The sequence below is a fragment of the Hyla sarda genome, chromosome 1, assembly GCF_029499605.1.
Source record: "Hyla sarda isolate aHylSar1 chromosome 1, aHylSar1.hap1, whole genome shotgun sequence".
Classification (NCBI taxonomy): domain Eukaryota; kingdom Metazoa; phylum Chordata; class Amphibia; order Anura; family Hylidae; genus Hyla; species Hyla sarda.
The window spans coordinates 604333685-604353902 of record NC_079189.1 but is presented as its reverse complement, the minus strand read 5'-3'; the positions used below and the strand labels follow the sequence as shown (position 1 = coordinate 604353902).

Below are 20218 nucleotides of genomic sequence, written 5' to 3'. Positions count from 1 at the left end.
TCTGGTGATGACTGGAGAGGTGACACTGCTGGGAATGCTGGGACATTATACAGTAATGGAGGGGTCTGGTGATGACTGGAGAGGTGACACTGCTGGGACATTATACAGTAATGGAGGGGTCTGGTGATGACTGGAGAGGTGACCCTGCTGGGAATGCTGGGACATTATACAGTAATGGAGGGGTCTGGTGATGACTGGAGAGGTGACACTGCTGGGACATTATACAGTAATGGAGGGGTCTGGTGATGACTGGAGAGGTGACACTGCTGGGACATTATACAGTAATGGAGGGGTCTGGTGATGACTGGAGAGGTGACACTGCTGGGACATTATACAGTAATGGAGGGGTCTGGTGATGACTGGAGAGGTGACCCTGCTGGGACATTATACAGTAATGGAGGGGTCTGGTGATGACTGGAGAGGTGACACTGCTGGGAATGCTGGGACATTATACAGTAATGGAGGGGTCTGGTGATGACTGGAGAGGTGACACTGCTGGGAATGCTGGGACATTATACAGTAATGGAGGGGTCTGGTGATGACTGGAGAGGTGACACTGCTGGGAATGCTGGGACATTATACAGTAATGGAGGGGTCTGGTGATGACTGGAGAGGTGACACTGCTGGGACATTATACAGTAATGGAGGGGTCTGGTGATGACTGTAGAGGTGACACTGCTGGGACATTATACAGTAATGGAGGGGTCTGGTGATGACTGGAGAGGTGACACTGCTGGGAATGCTGGGACATTATACAGTAATGGAGGGGTCTGGTGATGACTGGAGAGGTGACACTGCTGGGAATGCTGGGACATTATACAGTAATGGAGGGGTCTGGTGATGACTGGAGAGGTGACACTGCTGGGACATTATACAGTAATGGAGGGGTCTGGTGATGACTGGAGAGGTGACACTGCTGGGACATTATACAGTAATGGAGAGGTCTGGTGATGACTGGAGAGGTGACACTGCTGGGAATGCTGGGACATTATACAGTAATGGAGGGGTCTGGTGATGACTGGAGAGGTGACACTGCTGGGAATGCTGGGACATTATACAGTAATGGAGGGGTCTGGTGATGACTGGAGAGGTGACACTGCTGGGACATTATACAGTAATGGAGGGGTCTGGTGATGACTGGAGAGGTGACACTGCTGGGAATGCTGGGACATTATACAGTAATGGAGGGGTCTGGTGATGACTCCAGAGGTGACACTGCTGGGACATTATACAGTAATGGAGGGTCTGGTGATGACTGGAGAGGTGACCCTGCTGGGAATGCTGGGACATTATACAGTAATGGAGGGTCTGGTGATGACTGGAGAGGTGACACTGCTGGGAATGCTGGGACATTATACAGTAATGGAGGGGTCTGGTGATGACTGGAGAGGTGACACTGCTGGGAATGCTGGGACATTATACAGTAATGGAGGGGTCTGGTGATGACTCCAGAGGTGACACTGCTGGGACATTATACAGTAATGGAGGGGTCTGGTGATGACTGGAGAGGTGACACTGCTAGGAATGCTGGGACATTATACAGTAATGGAGGGGTCTGGTGATGACTGGAGAGGTGACACTGCTGGGACATTATACAGTAATGGAGGGGTCTGGTGATGACTGGAGAGGTGACACTGCTGGGACATTATACAGTAATGGAGGGGTCTGGTGATGACTGGAGAGGTGACACTGCTGGGAATGCTGGGACATTATACAGTAATGGAGGGGTCTGTGATGACTGGAGAGGTGACACTGCTGGGAATGCTGGGACATTATATAGTAATGAAGGGGTCTGGTGATGACTGGAGAGGTGACACTGCTGGGAATGCTGGGACATTATACAGTAATGGAAGGGTCTGGTGATGACTGGAGAGGTGACACTGCTGGGAATGCTGGGACATTATACAGTAATGGAGGGGTCTGGTGATGACTGGAGAGGTGACACTGCTGGGAATGCTGGGAAATTATACAGTAATGGAGGGGTCTGGTGATGACTGGAGAGGTGACACTGCTGGGAATGCTGGGACATTATACAGTAATGGAGGGGTCTGGTGATGACTGGAGAGGTGACACTGCTGGGAATGCTGGGACATTATACAGTAATGGAGGGGTCTGGTGATTACTGGAGAGGTGACACTGCTGGGAATGCTGGGACATTATACAGTAATGGAGGGGTCTGGTGATGACTGGAGAGGTGACCCTGCTGGGAATGCTGGGACATTATACAGTAATGGAGGGGTCTGGTGATGACTGGAGAGGTGACACTGCTGGGACATTATACAGTAATGGAGGGGTCTGGTGATGACTGGAGAGGTGACACTGCTGGGACATTATACAGTAATGGAGGGGTCTGGTGATGACTGGAGAGGTGACACTGCTGGGAATGCTGGGACATTATACAGTAATGGAGGGGTCTGGTGATGACTGGAGAGGTGACACTGCTGGGACATTATACAGTAATAGAGGGGTCTGGTGATGACTGGAGAGGTGACACTGCTGGGAATGCTGGGACATTATACAGTAATGGAGGGGTCTGGTGATGACTGGAGAGGTGACACTGCTGGGAATGCTGGGACATTATACAGTAATGGAGGGGTCTGGTGATGACTGGAGAGGTGACACTGCTGGGACATTATACAGTAATGGAGGGGTCTGGTGATGACTGGAGAGGTGACACTGCTGGGACATTATACAGTAATGGAGGGTCTGGTGATGACTGGAGAGGTGACCCTGCTGGGAATGCTGGGACATTATACAGTAATGGAGGGGTCTGGTGATGACTGGAGAGGTGACACTGCTGGGAATTCTGGGACATTATACAGTAATGGAGGGGTCTGGTGATGACTGGAGAGGTGACACTGCTGGGAATGCTGGGACATTATACAGTAATGGAGGGGTCTGGTGATGACTGGAGAGGTGACCCTGCTGGGAATGCTGGGACATTATACAGTAATGGAGGGGTCTGGTGATGACTGGAGAGGTGACACTGCTGGGACATTATACAGTAATGGAGGGGTCTGGTGATGACTGGAGAGGTGACACTGCTGGGAATGCTGGGACATTATACAGTAATGGAGGGGTCTGGTGATGACTGGAGAGGTGACACTGCTGGGACATTATACAGTAATGGAGGGGTCTGGTGATGACTGGAGAGGTGACACTGCTGGGATATTATACAGTAATGGAGGGGTCTGGTGATGACTGGAGAGGTGACATTGCTGGGACATTATACAGTAATGGAGGGGTCTGGTGATGACTGGAGATGTGACACTGCTGGGACATTATACAGTAATGGAGGGGTCTGGTGATGACTGGAGAGGTGACACTGCTGGGAATGCTGGGACATTATACAGTAATGGAGGGGTCTGGTGATGACTGGAGAGGTGACACTGCTGGGAATGCTGGGACATTATACAGTAATGGAGGGGTCTGGTGATGACTGGAGAGGTGACACTGCTGGGACATTATACAGTAATGGAGGGGTCTGGTGATGACTGGAGAGGTGACACTGCTGGGACATTATACAGTAATGGAGGGGTCTGGTGATGACTGGAGAGGTGACACTGCTGGGACATTATACAGTAATGGAGGGGTCTGGTGATGACTGGAGAGGTGACACTGCTGGGACATTATACAGTAATGGAGGGGTCTGGTGATGATTGGAGAGGTGACACTGCTGGGAATGCTGGGACATTATACAGTAATGGAGGGGTCTGGTGATGACTGGAGAGGTGACACTGCTGGGAATGCTGGGACATTATACAGTAATGGAGGGGTCTGGTGATGACTGGAGAGGTGACACTGCTGGGACATTATACAGTAATGGAGGGGTCTGGTGATGACTGGAGAGGTGACACTGCTGGGAATGCTGGGACATTATACAGTAATGGAGGGGTCTGGTGATGACTGGAGAGGTGACACTGCTGGGAATGCTGGGACATTATACAGTAATGGAGGGGTCTGGTGATGACTGGAGAGGTGACACTGCTGGGAATGCTGGGACATTATACAGTAATGGAGGGGTCTGGTGATGACTGGAGTGGTGACACTGCTGGGAATGCTGGGACATTATACAGTAACACCACTGGAGGGGTCGGGGTGATGACTGTATCATTGTGTGTCAGGTTCCTATAAGGTGTCAGGACGTGGCGGTCTATTTCTCCATGGAGGAGTGGGAGTATGTAGAAGGACACAAGGATCAGTACAAGGATCAGGTGATGATGGAGGATCAGCAGCCCCTCACATCAGCAGGTAATAGACATGACTATATACACACGTCCTCTCATTATTTGTATGTAAAGAATGAATTCAGTCTCTGTATGTGTTCCCTACAGTCAGATCCAGTAAGAGAACAGCAGCAGAGAGGTGTCCCCGTCCTCTTCTTCCACAGGATCAGGATCAGGTAGATGGAGATATTCCCTATGATCTGTAGAAGGGCTGTGAAGCTCTTGTGTTCAGTCTTGTTTTATCCTACAGTATTATATGCTTTATACTTGTGGAATGAGAAAGGTGGAGATGACAGGATAAAGCCGACCATAGACATTACATGTTGTCTGGATCTTCTCACAGTTTTCTGGCTATGGAGACTGCTGGTTGGAATAAGGAACCAACAGGTTGGATTTATACCCATCTGATCCTTTATTTCCCCCGAGACAAACCCCAGAGGTGTCTGGCAGGAGCTGATCTCCTCCACTGACACAACCTGAAGCCTGTCTAGCCATGGGGGATATACACTGATCATTCATAACATTATTACCACCTGCTGAGTATTATAGAGGTCTCTCTCATGTACGGGCTTCACAGGTTTCTCGTGTTCTGTGGAACTAGGCCAAACGTTTAATAGCTTCCTGATATTTCTCTCCCCTGACAGACGCTATTGTCACCAGATGGTATGTGTTAGTCACCTGTAGTTGTAGGCTGGGGTTACACACAGTATTTTTAGCGAAAACCAGGAGATAAAGTGACACAGAGAAAAATGTAATACAAAGACTTGTACCACTCCTGGTTTTGGCTAAAAATATTGTGTGTCAACCCGGCCATAATGCTATGACTGATCGGTCCATGTGATTGAGGTTATTATCATCTAATATCTGTGTCCACCTGCTAGAAGACTTGTAGTTATGTTCCTCAGATAACTCCTCCTGTCATTTTTGGTCCTTGTGATAATTATTGATCTTTTTTGCTCATGTTAAACTATGTTTATTGCACAACTTATGAATCAGGGTGAATATCTGAACAATATTAATGCTACAAACATAAAGAAAGAAGAAGAGACAGATGTGAGCGGTGATGAGCAGTATAAGGAGGACATTCCTACAGGGAAAGATCTAAACTATAGTAATGCTACAGACATAAGGGAAAAAGAAGAGACAGATGTGAGCGGTGATGAGCAGTATATGAAGGTCATTCCTACAGGGAAAGATCTAATCTATATTAATGCTGAAGACATAAAGGAAGAAGAAGAAAAGACAAATGTGAGCCGTGATGAGCAGTATAAGGAGGACATTCCTACAGGAAAAGATCTGATCTATAATACTGCTACAGACATAAGGGAAAAAGAAGAGACAGATGTGAGCAGTGATGAGCAGTGTATGGAGGACATTCCTACAGGGAAAGATCTAATCTATGTTAATGCTGCAGACATAAAGGAAGAAGAAGAGACAGATGTGAGCGGTGATGAGCAGTATATGGAGGACATTCCTACAGGGAAAGATCTAATCTATATTAATGCTACAGACATAAAGGAAGAAGAAGAAAAGACAGATGTGAGCGGTGATGAGCAGTATAAGGAGGACGTTCCTACAGGAAAAGATCTAATCTATTTTAATGCTACAGACAAAAAAGAAGAAGAGACAGATGTGAGCGGCGATGAGCAGTTTTTCGAGGTCATTCCTACAGGTCACCGCTCAGGTGAGTAGTAACCACTATAAATGATAACACATGATATACATTTAGGGAGGTTGGAATATTTCTTCTTTATCTCCGGTTGGTGGTTCCTAAGGTGCAGGGACAATAAATGATTGTGACTTCTGGAGACCTGTTGTGATCACAGATAATCGAGTTTACACCCCCCTCCCCACACCAGAGCAAACCACTGCTGCTGTGGACAGTTCCTGATATGCACAGGGGTCAGTACTGGGGTCACTTCTTTTCAATATGTTTATTAATGACCTTGTAGAGGATTACAGAGGAGAATCTCTATATTTGTAGATGACACTAAACTGGGTCAGGTGATCACCACAGAGGAGGATAACATAATATTACAGAGATCACATATGGAGTATTGTGTACAGTACTGGGCCCCTGTATATAAGAAGGACATAGTTACCTCTGTATAAATCATTAGTCAGACCACATATGGAGTATTGTGTACAGTACTGGGCCCCTGTATATAAAAAGGACATAGCTACCTCTGTATAAATCACTAGTCAGACCACATATGGAGTATTGTGTACAGTACTGGGCTCCTGTATATAAGAAGGACATAGCTACCTCTGTATAAATCACTAGTCAGATCACATATGGAGTATTGTGTACAGTACTGGGCTCCTGTATATAAGAAGGACATAGTTACCTCTGTATAAATCACTAGTCAGATCACATATGGAGTATTGTGTACAGTTCTGGGCTCCTGTATATAAGAAGGACATAGTTACCTCTGTATAAATCACTAGTCAGACCACATATGGAGTAGTGTATACAGTACTGGGCTCCTGTATATAAGAAGGACATAGCTACCTCTGTATAAATCACTAGTCAGATCACATATGGAGTATTGTGTACAGTTCTGGGCTCCTGTATATAAGAAGGACATAGTTACCTCTGTATAAATCACTAGTCAGACCACATATGGAGTAGTGTATACAGTACTGGGCTCCTGTATATAAGAAGGACATAGCTACCTCTGTATAAATCACTAGTCAGACCACATATGGAGTATTGTGTACAGTACTGGGCTCCTGTATATAAGAAGGACATAGCTACCTCTGTATAAATCACTAGTCAGACCACATATGGAGTATTGTGTACAGTACTGGGCCCCTGTATATAAGAAGGACATAGTTACCTCTGTATAAATCATTAGTCAGACTACATATGGAGTATTGTGTACAGTACTGGGCTCCTGTATATAAGAAGGACATAGCTACCTCTGTATAAATCACTAGTCAGACCACATATGGAGTATTGTATACAGTACTGGGCTCCTGTATATAAGAAGGACATAGCTACCTCTGTATAAATCACTAGTCAGATCACATATGGAGTATTGTATACAGTACTGGGCCCCTGTATATAAGAAGGACATGGCTGAACTGGAGAGGGTGCAGAAGAGGATGACAAAGATAATAATGGTATAGGGGGGATTACAGGACCAAGACAGGTTATCACTTGGGGTTATTTAGTTTTGTCACTTAGGGGGATCTGATCACAATGTACAGATATATGAATGGACAGTACAGAGATCTTTCTAGTGATCTTTTTATATCTAGGCCGGTAACCATGACAACAGGGCATCTTCTACATCTAGAGGAAAGAAGGTTTTACCATCATCACAGACAGAGATTCTTTACTGTAAGAGCAGTGAGACTGTGGGACTCTCTCCCCATGATGTTGTGACGTCTGACTCAATAAATAAGTTCAAGGGGTCTGGATGTTTTTCTGGAAAAATATGATATCACAGGTTATGGAGAATAGATTTATGGGGATAGAATGTTGATCCAGGGATTTATTCTGATGCCACATGGGGCAATTGGCATCACCAAATAGACCAAAGACAAAAAACGAGAGACAGGGGGCGCTCCCTTTGTAACAGGTAAAAGATCTGTAAATCCCTCCACCACACCTAGGTGATATTACTCACCCGTTGGTGCAAATCTCTGTGGAGGATTGATGGGTAGAGGTATTAGGAAGCTGCTGCACTCAGACCAGGACTGGATTCTTAGCAGGAAGAGCCAGTATTAACGACACGTATATCTCAAAAAGAGGCAAAAAACGGTCTTATGAGGCGCTGCTTAGGAAATAACAAAACGGAGAGACTCAGGCCAGCCCAGGACAAGTGATTTTTATTTGCAAGAAGGACAACGCGTTTCGGCACATAGTGCCTTCCTCAGGTCCAAACGTATAACAGCACTCTTCAAATGCTGATGGGTGCAAGAGATGCTGGTAAGGACTCCTGTGTGTTGCGGCGCTGGCAACATTTCCACATATAATAAAACTACGATTGTGGATGAACGGCCAGGCGGATCCGGGCAAGGTAGGGATCATAGGGATCAGCGTCTTCCGCACTATCCGTCAGTACCTGTGGATAGTGCGGGAGAAAACATGTGACAATTTTCCTTTAAGGCTATTTTTAAAGCTGCATAAATTATGCCTAATTGTCAGCAGATGCCTGTCTGTGTTAAAATGCGCACGGAGGTATCGGAAGACACACTGGCTTTTTCCTAGCTTTCCAAAAATTATTCCTTTTTGGGAGTAGCAACAGGTTTTGAGTCTAGCAAGTAAAGAAGACACCATGGATTTTTCCATTCATTTAAAAAAATTATTCCTTTTCGGGAGTTAAAACAGAATTGGTGTCCCAAAATGGAATTAGCTTTAGTATAAAAGCTGAAAAAATTATCTTTTTTTGGCTTTTTTTTTTTTGGATCATGGGTTGTGTATGTGTTGGCATGGTTGAAAGTAGCAGAAGCATGGGTGATGGAGGACTAGAGGTATTGGTAGTATCCAGAGTACAACAGGAGGCAACAGCTAGTAGTACCCAGGGTACAGCACGAGGAGGCGGTCTAGTAAGAGTTGTAGTAGCCAGCGTATAGATCAAGATTTGCCGTTTTTTTATTTTTACTTTTTAAATGAGATGACTGGAGGGCCTACTAGTAACCAGTGTACAGCAGGAGGAAGCATGCTGGTGAAAGTTTAGTAGCCAGTGGACAGCAGGAGGTTAAAAAGTTTTTCATGGCCCAGTGAAAAGTTGCCACAGAAAGGATCTTCTGTCCCTCACATTGTCCAACAATTCTTTTGCCAGACATATTTTTGAGGTTATTTTGATATTTTTGAGGTGATTTTTCACTCACCTACTAGTCAACTTTAACTTACAACGTTTTGAACTACGTTATCTTTCAACCAGGTAAATATAACGTGTGTTTGAGTAAATGAAGAATATAGATGTACAAACCCTTTAGAAGGATAATGCCTGTTGCGTGTTAAAAGTACATGCTTTTTATTGCGCTGTTTGCTTACAACCAGGTAAATATAACGTGTGTTTGAATACACAAAGATTATAGACGTACAAGCGCTTTAGATGGCTATTGCCTGTTAAATGTAAACGCTTTTTATTGCACTGTTTGCTTACAACCGGTAGACATACCATTAGTGTGATTAAACCCTGTAAATGTAATTAAGGTGCTTTAACCCCTTAAGGACCTAGGGCGTATGGATACGCCCTGGCTTCCTGGTACTGAAGGACGTATCCATACGCCAGGCAGGGACCGGACCGGGGTGACTGCTGATATCTATCAGCAGGCAACCCGCGCAAATGCCCAGGGGGGTCATCAGACCCCCCCACACACACACACACACACACACACACACACACATGTCGGCGATCTACGCAAATCGCCGGTAAATTCACACCGGCGATTTGCGCCGATTCCGGGTCATTACAGGTCTATGGTGACCTGGAATATAAAGGGGATTGCGCTTGTCCAAGACACCCACAATCCCCCTGAAGGGATAGGAGTGAGGTGGCAGGGGTGCCACCCCTCCTATCCCTGCTATTGGTCATCAAGGACCGACGACCAATAACAGATCGGGGGCGGGGGGGTTAACTTTCGGTTTCCCCGTTCTGCCCACCCATAATAGGCGGGGCAGAACGGCGAAACCGAAGAGGACTGGTGGCAGAAGATCCATTTACCCATCCGGAGGCTGCGGGCGACGCTGATCGACGGGCGGCAATGTCGTGCAGTTGGCTCACTGGATCCTACGGAAGCCGGTGAGTTGCCTAGCAACATCTGGAGGTCTACAGTTTGAGACCACTATACAGTGGTCTCTAAACTGTAGCCCTCCAGATGTTGCAAAACTACAACTCCCAGCATGCCCAGACAGCTGTTTGCTGTCTGGGCATGCTGGTATTTGTAGTTTTGCAACATCTGGAGGGCCACAGTTTGGAGATCACTATGCAGTAGTCTCTAAACTGTAGCCCTCCAGATGTTGCAAAACTGCCAATCCCAGCATGCCCATACCGCAAACAGCTGTTTCAGCATGCTGGGAGTTGTAGTTGTGTGCCTCCAGCTGTTGCATAACTACATCTCCCAGAATGCCGTTCGGTGATCAGTACATGCTGGGAGTTGTAGTTTTGCAACAGCTGGAGGCACACTGGTTGGAAAATACTGAGTTAGTTAATAGAACCTAACTGAAGGTTTTCCAACCAGTGTGCCTCCAGCTGTTGCAAAAGTACAACTCCCAGCATGCACGGTCTGTCAGTGCATGCTGGGAGTTGTAGTTTTGAAATAGCTGGAGGTTTGCCCCCCCCATGTGAATGTACAGGGTACATTCATACGGGCGGGTTTGCAGTGAGTTTTCTGCTTCAAGTTTGGGCTGCGGCAAGTTTTTCTCCGCAGCTCAAACTCCTAGCGGGAAACTCACCGTAACACGCCAGTGGGAATGTACCCTAAAAACACTACACTACACTAACACATAATAAAGGGTAAAACACTACATATACACCCCTTACACTGTCCCCCCAATAAAAATGAAAAACGTATTGTACGGCAGTGTTTCCAAAACGGAGCATCCAGCTGTTGCAAAACAACAACTCCCAGCATTTCCGGACAGCCACTGACTGTCCAGGCATGCTGGGAGTTTAGCAACAGCTGGAGGCACCCTGTTTGGGAATCACTGGCGTAGAATACCCCTATGTCCACCCCTATACAATCCCTAATGTAGTCCTCAAATGCGCATTGCGCTCTCTCACTTCGGAGCCCTGTCGTATTTCAGGGAGACAGTTTAGGGCCACATATGGGGTATTTCTGTACTCGGTAGAAATGGCACTACAAATTTTAGGGGGCTTTTTCTCCTTTTACCCCTTATGAAAGGGAAAGTTGGGGTCTACACCAGCCTGTTAGTGTAAACATTAAAAACATTTTACACTTTTTTTTCCCAAAAAAAAATAAAAGCAAAAAAAGACCCCCAAAATTTTTTACGCAATTTCTCCTGAGTACGGAAATACCCCATATGTGGGCGTAAAATGCTCTGCGGAAGCACAACAAGGCTCAGAGAGCGCACCATGTACATTTGAAGCCTAAATTGGTGATTTGCACAGGGGTGACTGATTTTACAGCGGTTCTGACATAAACGCAAAAAAATAAATACCCACATGTGACCCCATTTTGGAAACAACACTCCTCACAGAACGTAACAAAGGGTATAGTGAACATTTACACCCCAGAAGTGTTTGACGAATTTTCATTAAAGTTGGATGGGAAAATTAAAAAACAAAAATTTTCACAAAAATGCTGCTGTTACCCTAAATTTTTCATTTTCACAAGGGAAAATAGGAAGAAAGCCCCCCAAAATTTGCAACCCCATTTCCCAAGAACATACCACATATGTGGATGTAAAGTGCTCTGCGGGTGCACTACAATGCTCAGAAGAGAAGGAGCACCATTGGGATTTTGAAGAGAAAATTTGTGCGGAATTGAAGGCCACGAGTGTTTACAAAACCCCCATAGTGCCAGAACAATGTGACCCCATTTTGTGACCCCATTTTGGAAACTACACCCCTCACGTAATGTAATAAGGGGTAATGTAATTTTTCATTTGCACAGCCCACTGTTCCAAAGATCTGTCAAATGCCAGTGGGGTGTAAATACTCACTGTACCCCTTATTAAATTCTGTGAGGTGTGTAGTTTCCAAAAAGGGGTCACATGTGGGGGGGGGGGGGGGGTTCCACAGTTCTGGCACCACGGGGGGCTTTGTAAACGCACATGGCCCCTGACTTCCATTCCAAACAAATTCTCTTTCCAAAAGCTTAATGGCGCTCCTCCTCTTCTGAACATTGTAGTGCGCCAGCAGAGCACTTGAAATCCACAAACGGGATATTTCTATACTAGAAATGGGGTTACAAAATTTTGGGGGTCATTTTCTCCTATTACCCCTTGTAAAAATGTAAAATTTGTTGAAAAAACATAATTTCAGTGAAAAAATTTTTTGCTTTCATTTACACATCCAACTTTAACAAAAAGTCGTCAAACACCTGTGGGATGTTAAGGGACGTAACAAGGGGTACAGTAAGCCTTAAGGGTTTAGTTTCCAAAATAGTATGCCATGTGTTTGTTTGTTTTTTTTGCTGTTCTGGCAGCACAGGGGCTTCCTAAATGTGACATGCCCCCTCCCCCCCCCCCCCCAAAAAAAAAACTATTTCAGCTAAATTTGCTTGCCAAAAGTGACTCCTCTTCTGAGCATTCTGAGCATTGTAGTTTGCCCCCAGATCATTTTACGTTCATACTCAGAAGAGATGGGGTTCAAAATTTTGGGGGGCATTTTCTCCTATTACCCTTTGTGAAAATGGTAAATTTGGGGAAAAAAATGCACTTTAGTGAAAATTTTTCTTTTCCATTTACACATCCGACTTTAACTAAAAGTCGTCAAACATCTGTGGGGTGTTAAATCTCAGTGGACCCCTTGTTACGTGCCTTGAGGGGTGTAGTTTCCAAAATGGTATGCCATGTGGGGGTTTTCTGCTGTTCTGGCACCATAGGGGCTTCCTAAATGCAACATGCCCCCCAAAAACCATTTCAGAAAAATTCACTCTCCAAAATCCTATTGTCGCTCCTTCCCTTCTGAGCCCTCTACTGAACCCGCCGAACACTTGACGTACACATATGAGGTATTTTCTTACTCGAGAGAAATTGGCTTACAAATTTTGGGGGACTTTTTCTCCTATTACTCCTTGTAAAAATTCAAAAACTGGGTCTACAAGAACATGCCAGTGTAAAAAAATGAAGATTTTGAATTTTCTCCTTCACTTTGCTGCTATTCCTGTGAAACACCTAAAGGGTTAACACACTTACTGAATGTCGTTTTGGATACTTTTAGGGGTGCAGTTTTTTATAATGGGTTTATTTTGCGGTATTTCTAATATGAAGGCCCCTCTACTCCACTTTAAAACTGAACTGGTCCCTGAAAAATTCAGATTTTGAAAATTTTGTGAAAAATGGAAAATTGCTGCTGAACTTTGAAGCCCTCTGATCTCTTCCAAAAGTAAAAACATCTCAACTTTATGATGAAAATATAAAGTAGACATATTGTATATGTGAATCAGTGTATCATTTATTTGGAATATCCATTTTCCTTACAAGCAGAGAGCTTCAAAGATAGAAAAATGCTAAATTTTCAATTTTTTCATCAAATTTTGGAATTTTTCACCAAGAAATGATGCAAGTATCAGCAAAAATGTACCTCTAACATAAAGTAGAATATGTCACGAAAAACATTCTCGTAATCAGAATGAAAAATAAAAGCATCCCAGAGTTATTAATGCTTAAAGTGACAGTGGTCAGATGTGCAAAAAATGGCCGGGTCCTTAAGGTGAAAATGGGCTGGGTCCTTAAGGGGTTAAATGGCTATGCTGTGTTTAGGACCATTGAAATACAGATTGTGATCATACATATCAGCCCCAGCTTTGCTGAGTTGCACAGATATTTGTATGAGGTCCCTGAGATCAGCACACAGATCAAGGCCGAGCCTGTATAGCCTAGGATTGTGCCAGCTGTGGAGGTTATTGTGACATGAAAAGGCTTTTTGGGATTTTGCAGGCCCCCTGGCTCCTGCTGTCCGTCTCCCCAGAACGCTGGTTGCAGTGCAGATTACATGCCCTTAAAGGGGTACTTCGCCCCTGGCATCTTATCCCCTATCCCCTAGGATAGGGGATTTATTTACGCGCAGATTTACCGGTTTACGCAAGGCTCATATCTAATCCTGTATTAAGGTAATCTGTCAGGTGTATTTGATGCGAAGAGCTGCAGTCACCCTTAAATAGCTGTTTGGGTACAAAAGCAGATTGTACCTTTCCTGGAGCTGATGGTGGTTACCAAACTGATAAAAATCGAAATTTTACAGTCTTTCTCAGTCAAGTAGGCGGAGCTGAGCTGCTCAAGTGTCACAACCTTGACTGATATACACAACCCTGTACTCCAATCAAGGAGGGGCTATGAGGGGAGGGCATGCGAGGAAGCATGCCAGGCTATGACTCTTGAGCAGCTTAGCTCCGCCTCCTTGGCACTTGGCTGAAAAATTAAAAGTTTGGTAACCACTATCAGCTCCAGGAAAGATACAATTTGTATTTATACCTGAATATTTATCCAACAGTGTCTGCAGATCTTAGCAGCAAATGCAGTCCTAATTCTGATAGTGCCTTATAAAGATGCACATAAAAGACTAAATATATTTATATGCAAAAAGGTTATAGTTCTCAAAAATAATAAAAAATGTTCTTATCCTTGGCAGATGACTGTACCAGGAGATCAGAAGAGAATCTTATATCTTCATATTATAAAGCAGATGATGATATCACACAAGATACATATGAAGAACATTCCATTATCCCAGATACACCCTCAGCCCTTCACAGCCAAGATCTGTCATCTCATCCTGTTATACCCGTCCTGTCTACTGATCCATCACAGGCTGTTATACAAAATAAGAGCAACAGAAGGGTTGTTAGACATGGAAAAGCTTATACAGAGAAGGAGCCATTTTCTTGTTTAGAATGTGGGAGATGTTTTACTCAAAAATCAAGACTTTTTAGACATCAAATAACTCATACAGGAGAGAAGCCGTTTTCATGTTCAGAATGTGGGAAATGTTTTAATGAAAAATCAGGACTTTTTAGACATCAAATAACTCATACAGGAGAGAAGCCATTTTCATGTCCAGAATGTGGAAAATGTTTTCTTCGTAAATCATATCTTGATAAACATCTGAGAACTCACACAGGAGAAAAGCCATTTCTTTGTCCAGAATGTGGAAAATGTTTTTCTCAAAAAACACAGCTTGTTAGACATAAGAAAATTCACACAGGGGAGAAGCCATTTTCATGTTCAGAATGTGGGAAACGTTTCACTAAGAAATCAACTCTTGTTGGACATCAAATAGCTCACACAGGAAAGAGGCCATTTCCATGCCCAGAATGTGGGAAGTGTTTTATTGAGAAATCAGATCTTGTTGTGCATCAAAGAATTCACACAGGAGAAAAGCCATTTTCATGTGCAGAATGTGGAATGTGTTTTTTAAAAAAATCTAATCTTGTTGCCCATCTAAGAACTCACACAGGAGAGAAGCCATTTTCATGTCCAGAATGTGGGAAATGTTATACTACTAAATCAAATCTGCTGAAACATAAAAAATCTCACACAGGGGAGAAGCCATTTTCATGTTCAGAATGTGGGAAAAGTTTTATTCACAAAACAAATCTTGTTGAACATCAAAGAACTCACACAGGAGAAAAACCATTTTCATGCCCAGAATGTGGAAAGTGTTTTATTCAAAAATCACATCTTGTTTCCCATAAAAGAACTCACACAGTGGAGAAGCCATTTTCACACCCAGATTGTGGGAAATGTTTAACTTCTCAATGAAATCTGCTTCAACATAAATAAAACTTACACAGGAGAGAAGCCATTTTCATGCCCAGAATGTGGTAAATGTTTTATATATAAAAAAAAAAATCTAATCTTGTTGCCGATCAAAGAACTTACAGAGGGGAGAAGCCATTTTAATTTACTATATGTGTGAAGTCTTTTAGGACAAAGTCATGTCTAATTACACACCATTAACAACCTTTAAGGGGTGACCCACCTTACGGGGAAAAACCCTTACTAGAGCCCTCCCTATACAATTTCACTTTATTGTGCTTTATTAAAATATATGACCCCAAACATGTTAAAATTTGCTGTGGTATGAGGATATCCAGGTACTAGAGTGTGGGTGAACTCACACTCTATAAACAAGTGCTGGACAGGACTGCAGTGTCTTATTCAAATGCACACCGCAACCTCGCAACCCTTGACAAAGCTGATTCGTCAGCGAAACGTTGGGGAGGCCTACGGTCCTATGTTTTAGTCAGCATGGATATTGGGGATCAATATAAACAAAAGAGTGAGGGACAGCGGTGTTGCAGCGGACACTGGAATTACCAGTGGTCCGCGGTGTGCATTTGAATAAGACACTGCAGTCCTGTCCAGCACTCGTTTATAGAGTGTGAGTTCACCCACACTCTAGTACCTGGATATCCCCATACCACAGCAAATTTTAACATGTTTGGGGGTCATGGGAGGGCTCTAGAAAGGGTTTTTCCCCGTAAGGGGGTCACCCCTTAAAGGTTGTTAATGATGTTTTTTGCCCTGAATACTTCCAGGGACAAATTTGTTTTCTTTGGCTATTAATTACACACCAAACATAAATAACATGATTCTTAAAGGGGTACTCCGGTGAAAAACTTTTTTTCTTTTTTTTTTTTTTTTTAAATCAACTGGTGCCAGAAAGTTAAACAGATTTGTAAATAACTTCTATTAAAAAATCTTAATCCTTCCTGTACTTATTAGCTGCTGAATACTACAGTGGAAATTCTTTTCCGTTTGAAACACAGAGCTGTCTGCTGACGTCATGAGCACAGTGCTCTCTGCTGACATCTCTGTCCATTTTAGGTACTGTCCAGGGTAGAAGGAAATCCCCATAGCAAACATATGCTGTTCTGGAAAGTTCATAAAATGGAGAGAGATGTCAGCAGAGAGCACTGTGCTCGTGATGTCAGCAGACAGTTCTGTGTTTCAAAAAGAAAAGAATTTCCGCTGTAGTATTCAGCAGCTAATAAGTACAGGAAGGATTAAGATTTTTTAATAGAAGTAAGTTACAAATCTGTTTAACTTTCTGGCAACAGTTGATAAAAAAAAAAAGTTTTTCCCCTTTAACCCCATCACATTCATTGATGTATTATTACATCCTGTGAGCATTAAGGGTGTGGCAGAAGGTTCTAGACACGAGTCCTCTCCATATGTTCGTGCTGGCTATTTAAAAAGTACCTGTCCCCAAATAAACTTTTCTAAACTTACTCAGGCTATGTTCCCTAACTACCCTTAACACTACTCCCACTCCTAAAAAAAATGTCAGAGCTTTAAAAAGTTCTTTATCATACCTTTATTCTTGCAATCTCCCAGCAGGAGAAAGTGCGCGTTTTCCAAGCAGGCATGACATCACTGAAGCCTGCTGGGGGACCACTTCCACCCTCACATGGTTGCAGGGCTGTTATGAATAGAAGACCTCAGGCTCTATGTATCTTTCAGGGAGGCTCTGTGCAGCTTTCAATGAGGCTCTGTGCCACCGTCAATCAAGCTCAGTGCAGAGAGACACTTCCTGAGTTTGGACTCCTACCAGGCTGGGAGGAGACCAAACTCTCTGTATTAAATGTGGCAGGGAACAGAACAGCGCCACCTAGTTGCCGTTTTTTTCTATAACATTTTAAACATATTTATGTTGATAATTTTAAAAGCAAGTGAATGGGAAAGTGTCTGCTAATTACACAAGGAACACTATATTAAAAGCTTTATTTGTTGACAGGTACTCTTTAATTGTTTAAATGTTGCTGTCAGGACATAGATCAGCATGTATAGAGTTCTGTGTCACTTCATAAGGGGACTTAAAAAATGTTTATAAATATTTATCCCTAATGGTCAACATTTACGTCTAATCAAAATATGGTGGGCCAGTCTAGGGCCCCCAGGGGACCATTAAAATCCAGAGCAGATTGTACGAAGACATTTCAGATAAGCTACAGGCATGCATATGGGCAGGGTCTGCATCAGGTATAGCACTCTGGGAAGCACATCCATTTTCAAAGCCGCCAGCTTCCCAAACCAGGATAAGGTGAGAAGGCGCCATTGTTTCAGGTCTGACTCATTCTTGGATAGCAGGGGAGAGAAGTTAAGAGAGAGGAGAGAATCTAGGTCAGCGGCGAGATGGACCCCGAGATAACGGAGGTAGCAATGTTGAAGGCGAAAGGGGAACTGGGAGGTAAGCCATGCTAGTGTGTCTGGGGGAAGGGAAATGTTTAACAGTTCAGATTTATGGGTATTCACTTTGAAGTTAGATACAGCACTGAAGGCCGAGAATTCAGAAAGCACAACAGGGAGGGAGGTGTGGGGGGAGGTGACATAAATCTTGAGATCGTCAGCATACAGGGACAATTTTTAGGGGCGATCTTTAAGCACTAAACCTGGAATGGAGGGATTCTGTCTCAACGCCACTGCCAGATACTCCATAGTGAGCACATACAAGAGGGGCGACAGTGGGCACCCCTGGCGGGTACCATTGTGGATTGGGAACGAAGAAGAGAGCGTGCCATTGACACAGACCTGAGCCGATGCCCTGGCATAGAGAGCCATTATGGAGCGAAGGAGAACAGGACCCATGCCAAGAGCTTCTAACGCTAGTTGCAAAAAATCCCAACTGACTCTATCGAACGCTTTTTCAGCATCAATGGAAAGCAAACACATAGGGATACGTTGAGATCTGGGGCGGCGATGAGAGAGATAGATTTCAGGGTATTGTCCCTGGCCTCCCTACTCGCCACAAAGCCCACTTGGTCATTGTGAATCGATGCGGGGAGAAGGGAACCAAGGCGTAGCACCAAAAGCTTGGCATACAGCTTGAGGTCGATGTTCAATAATGATATGGGGCGATAGTTGCCACAAAGGCCCGCATCCCTGTCAGGCTTGGGGATTGCAACGATATGCGCCATTAGGGACTGAGGAGGAAAGGAAGCACCTGCCACCACCGCGTGAAAGGAGGCAAGCATAGGAGTCACCAAAAGTTCACTATAAGTTTTGTAGAAGCGTGCCGTAAGGCTGTCCGGGCCCGGGCTCTTGCCATTTTTCAGGCCAGAAATCACAGACAATAGTTACTCAGTCCCCAATGGTGCCTGCAGTGCCTCCCAGTAGTCGGGGGGGGGGAAGAGAAGGTAGTTTGTGTGAGGAAATGTACGTTCTGATCCTATCCCGGAGAACCTCAGGGGCAAGGTCAGCATAGTGGCCTTCTTATCCAAGCAGGAGAACAGTTTTTGTCTTGTGATGGAGATACGGGCGTGGGTGTCAATGGTATAATGTCGCTTATTGAGGGCTTTGAGAGAGGCCAATTCAGTGAAGAGGTCTGCTAGAGTCTGAGAGGCAATTTTTTTGAGCCGAGTTCCACGTGCAATAAACACTATGAATGACAGCAAAATCGTCCGGCGGACCTCAGCACTGCATAGCTCATCCCTAAGAAGATGATCGTTGAGCCTCCATGTAAAAAGGGGCAAGGTGAGGTAGGGGATAAGAAGAACTTGGCCAGGATCGGGGCGTGGTCGGACCATACCATGTTACCTATGGAGGAGCATGGGGCAAGGGACAGGAGGGGGTGGCTAACAAAGATCATGTCCAACCGACTATAGGAGCGGTGTGTGGGAGAATAGTATGTATAATCTTTATCACTAGGGTGGAGGACCCTCCATAGGTCTATGAGCCTACGGGAGTGAAATTCTTTACGTAATCTACGGAGTGCTGCAAAAGAAAGCGAAGACCTACCAGAAGAAGAGTCCATCGTCGGGTCCCAGATCCAGTTGAAGTCACCACCCATGATAATCTGAGAGGAACCAGCAAATGAGTCCAGACGAGTCAGGAAATCAAGAGCAAAAGCAACTTGGCCCTGGTTAGGGAAATAAACAGAGACTAGGGTGAAAACATGGGAGGCATGAGAGAATTTTATGAACAGGTATCTACCCGTGGGGTCCTCGAATACCTTAGTAACAGAGGGTAGGAAGGTCCGATGAAAAGCTATAGGCACACCTTTAGACTTAGCAGAGGGGTTCATAGAATGATACCAAACAGGATAGTTACGGTCTTTTATGGATGGAGGGGAGGAGGATAGAAAATGGGACTCCTGAAAAAGGGCCACAGACACACCCTTCTTATGAAGATCATGGAGAATCTGGCGCCTTTTTTCCGGCACATTAAGGCGCTTAACGTTAAAGGAGCACACAGCTAGAGAATCCATAGCATGGATAGTAAAAAAGGGAAGAGGGGGAAGACACATGAGAGATGAGGGCAGACACAAGAGGAAGGGAGGAAAACACACAGGGAGAAAAGGACAACACAAACCAGAAGCGAAAGTAAGAAGGAGAGCCAAGTGGCATCA

At 44.5% G+C, this 20218-nt stretch overlaps 1 protein-coding gene across 4 annotated transcripts in view; it reads left to right on the top strand.

The window, feature by feature from the left end:
- The window catches only part of LOC130296616 (zinc finger protein 436-like), a 91160-nt gene extending 75394 nt beyond the window's left edge, over positions 1–15766 (top strand). For all 4 annotated transcript variants that reach the window (XM_056548373.1, XM_056548361.1, XM_056548351.1 and 1 more), the window contains 4 exons: positions 4125–4251; positions 4335–4402; positions 5223–5910; positions 14501–15766. In XM_056548373.1, the coding sequence (XP_056404348.1) occupies positions 4164–4251; positions 4335–4402; positions 5223–5910; positions 14501–15630 (1974 nt within the window). In that variant the 5' untranslated portion in view covers positions 4125–4163 and the 3' untranslated portion in view covers positions 15631–15766. The remainder of the gene's footprint in view (positions 1–4124; positions 4252–4334; positions 4403–5222; positions 5911–14500) is intronic.
- The last annotated feature ends 4452 nt before the right edge of the window (positions 15767–20218 follow it).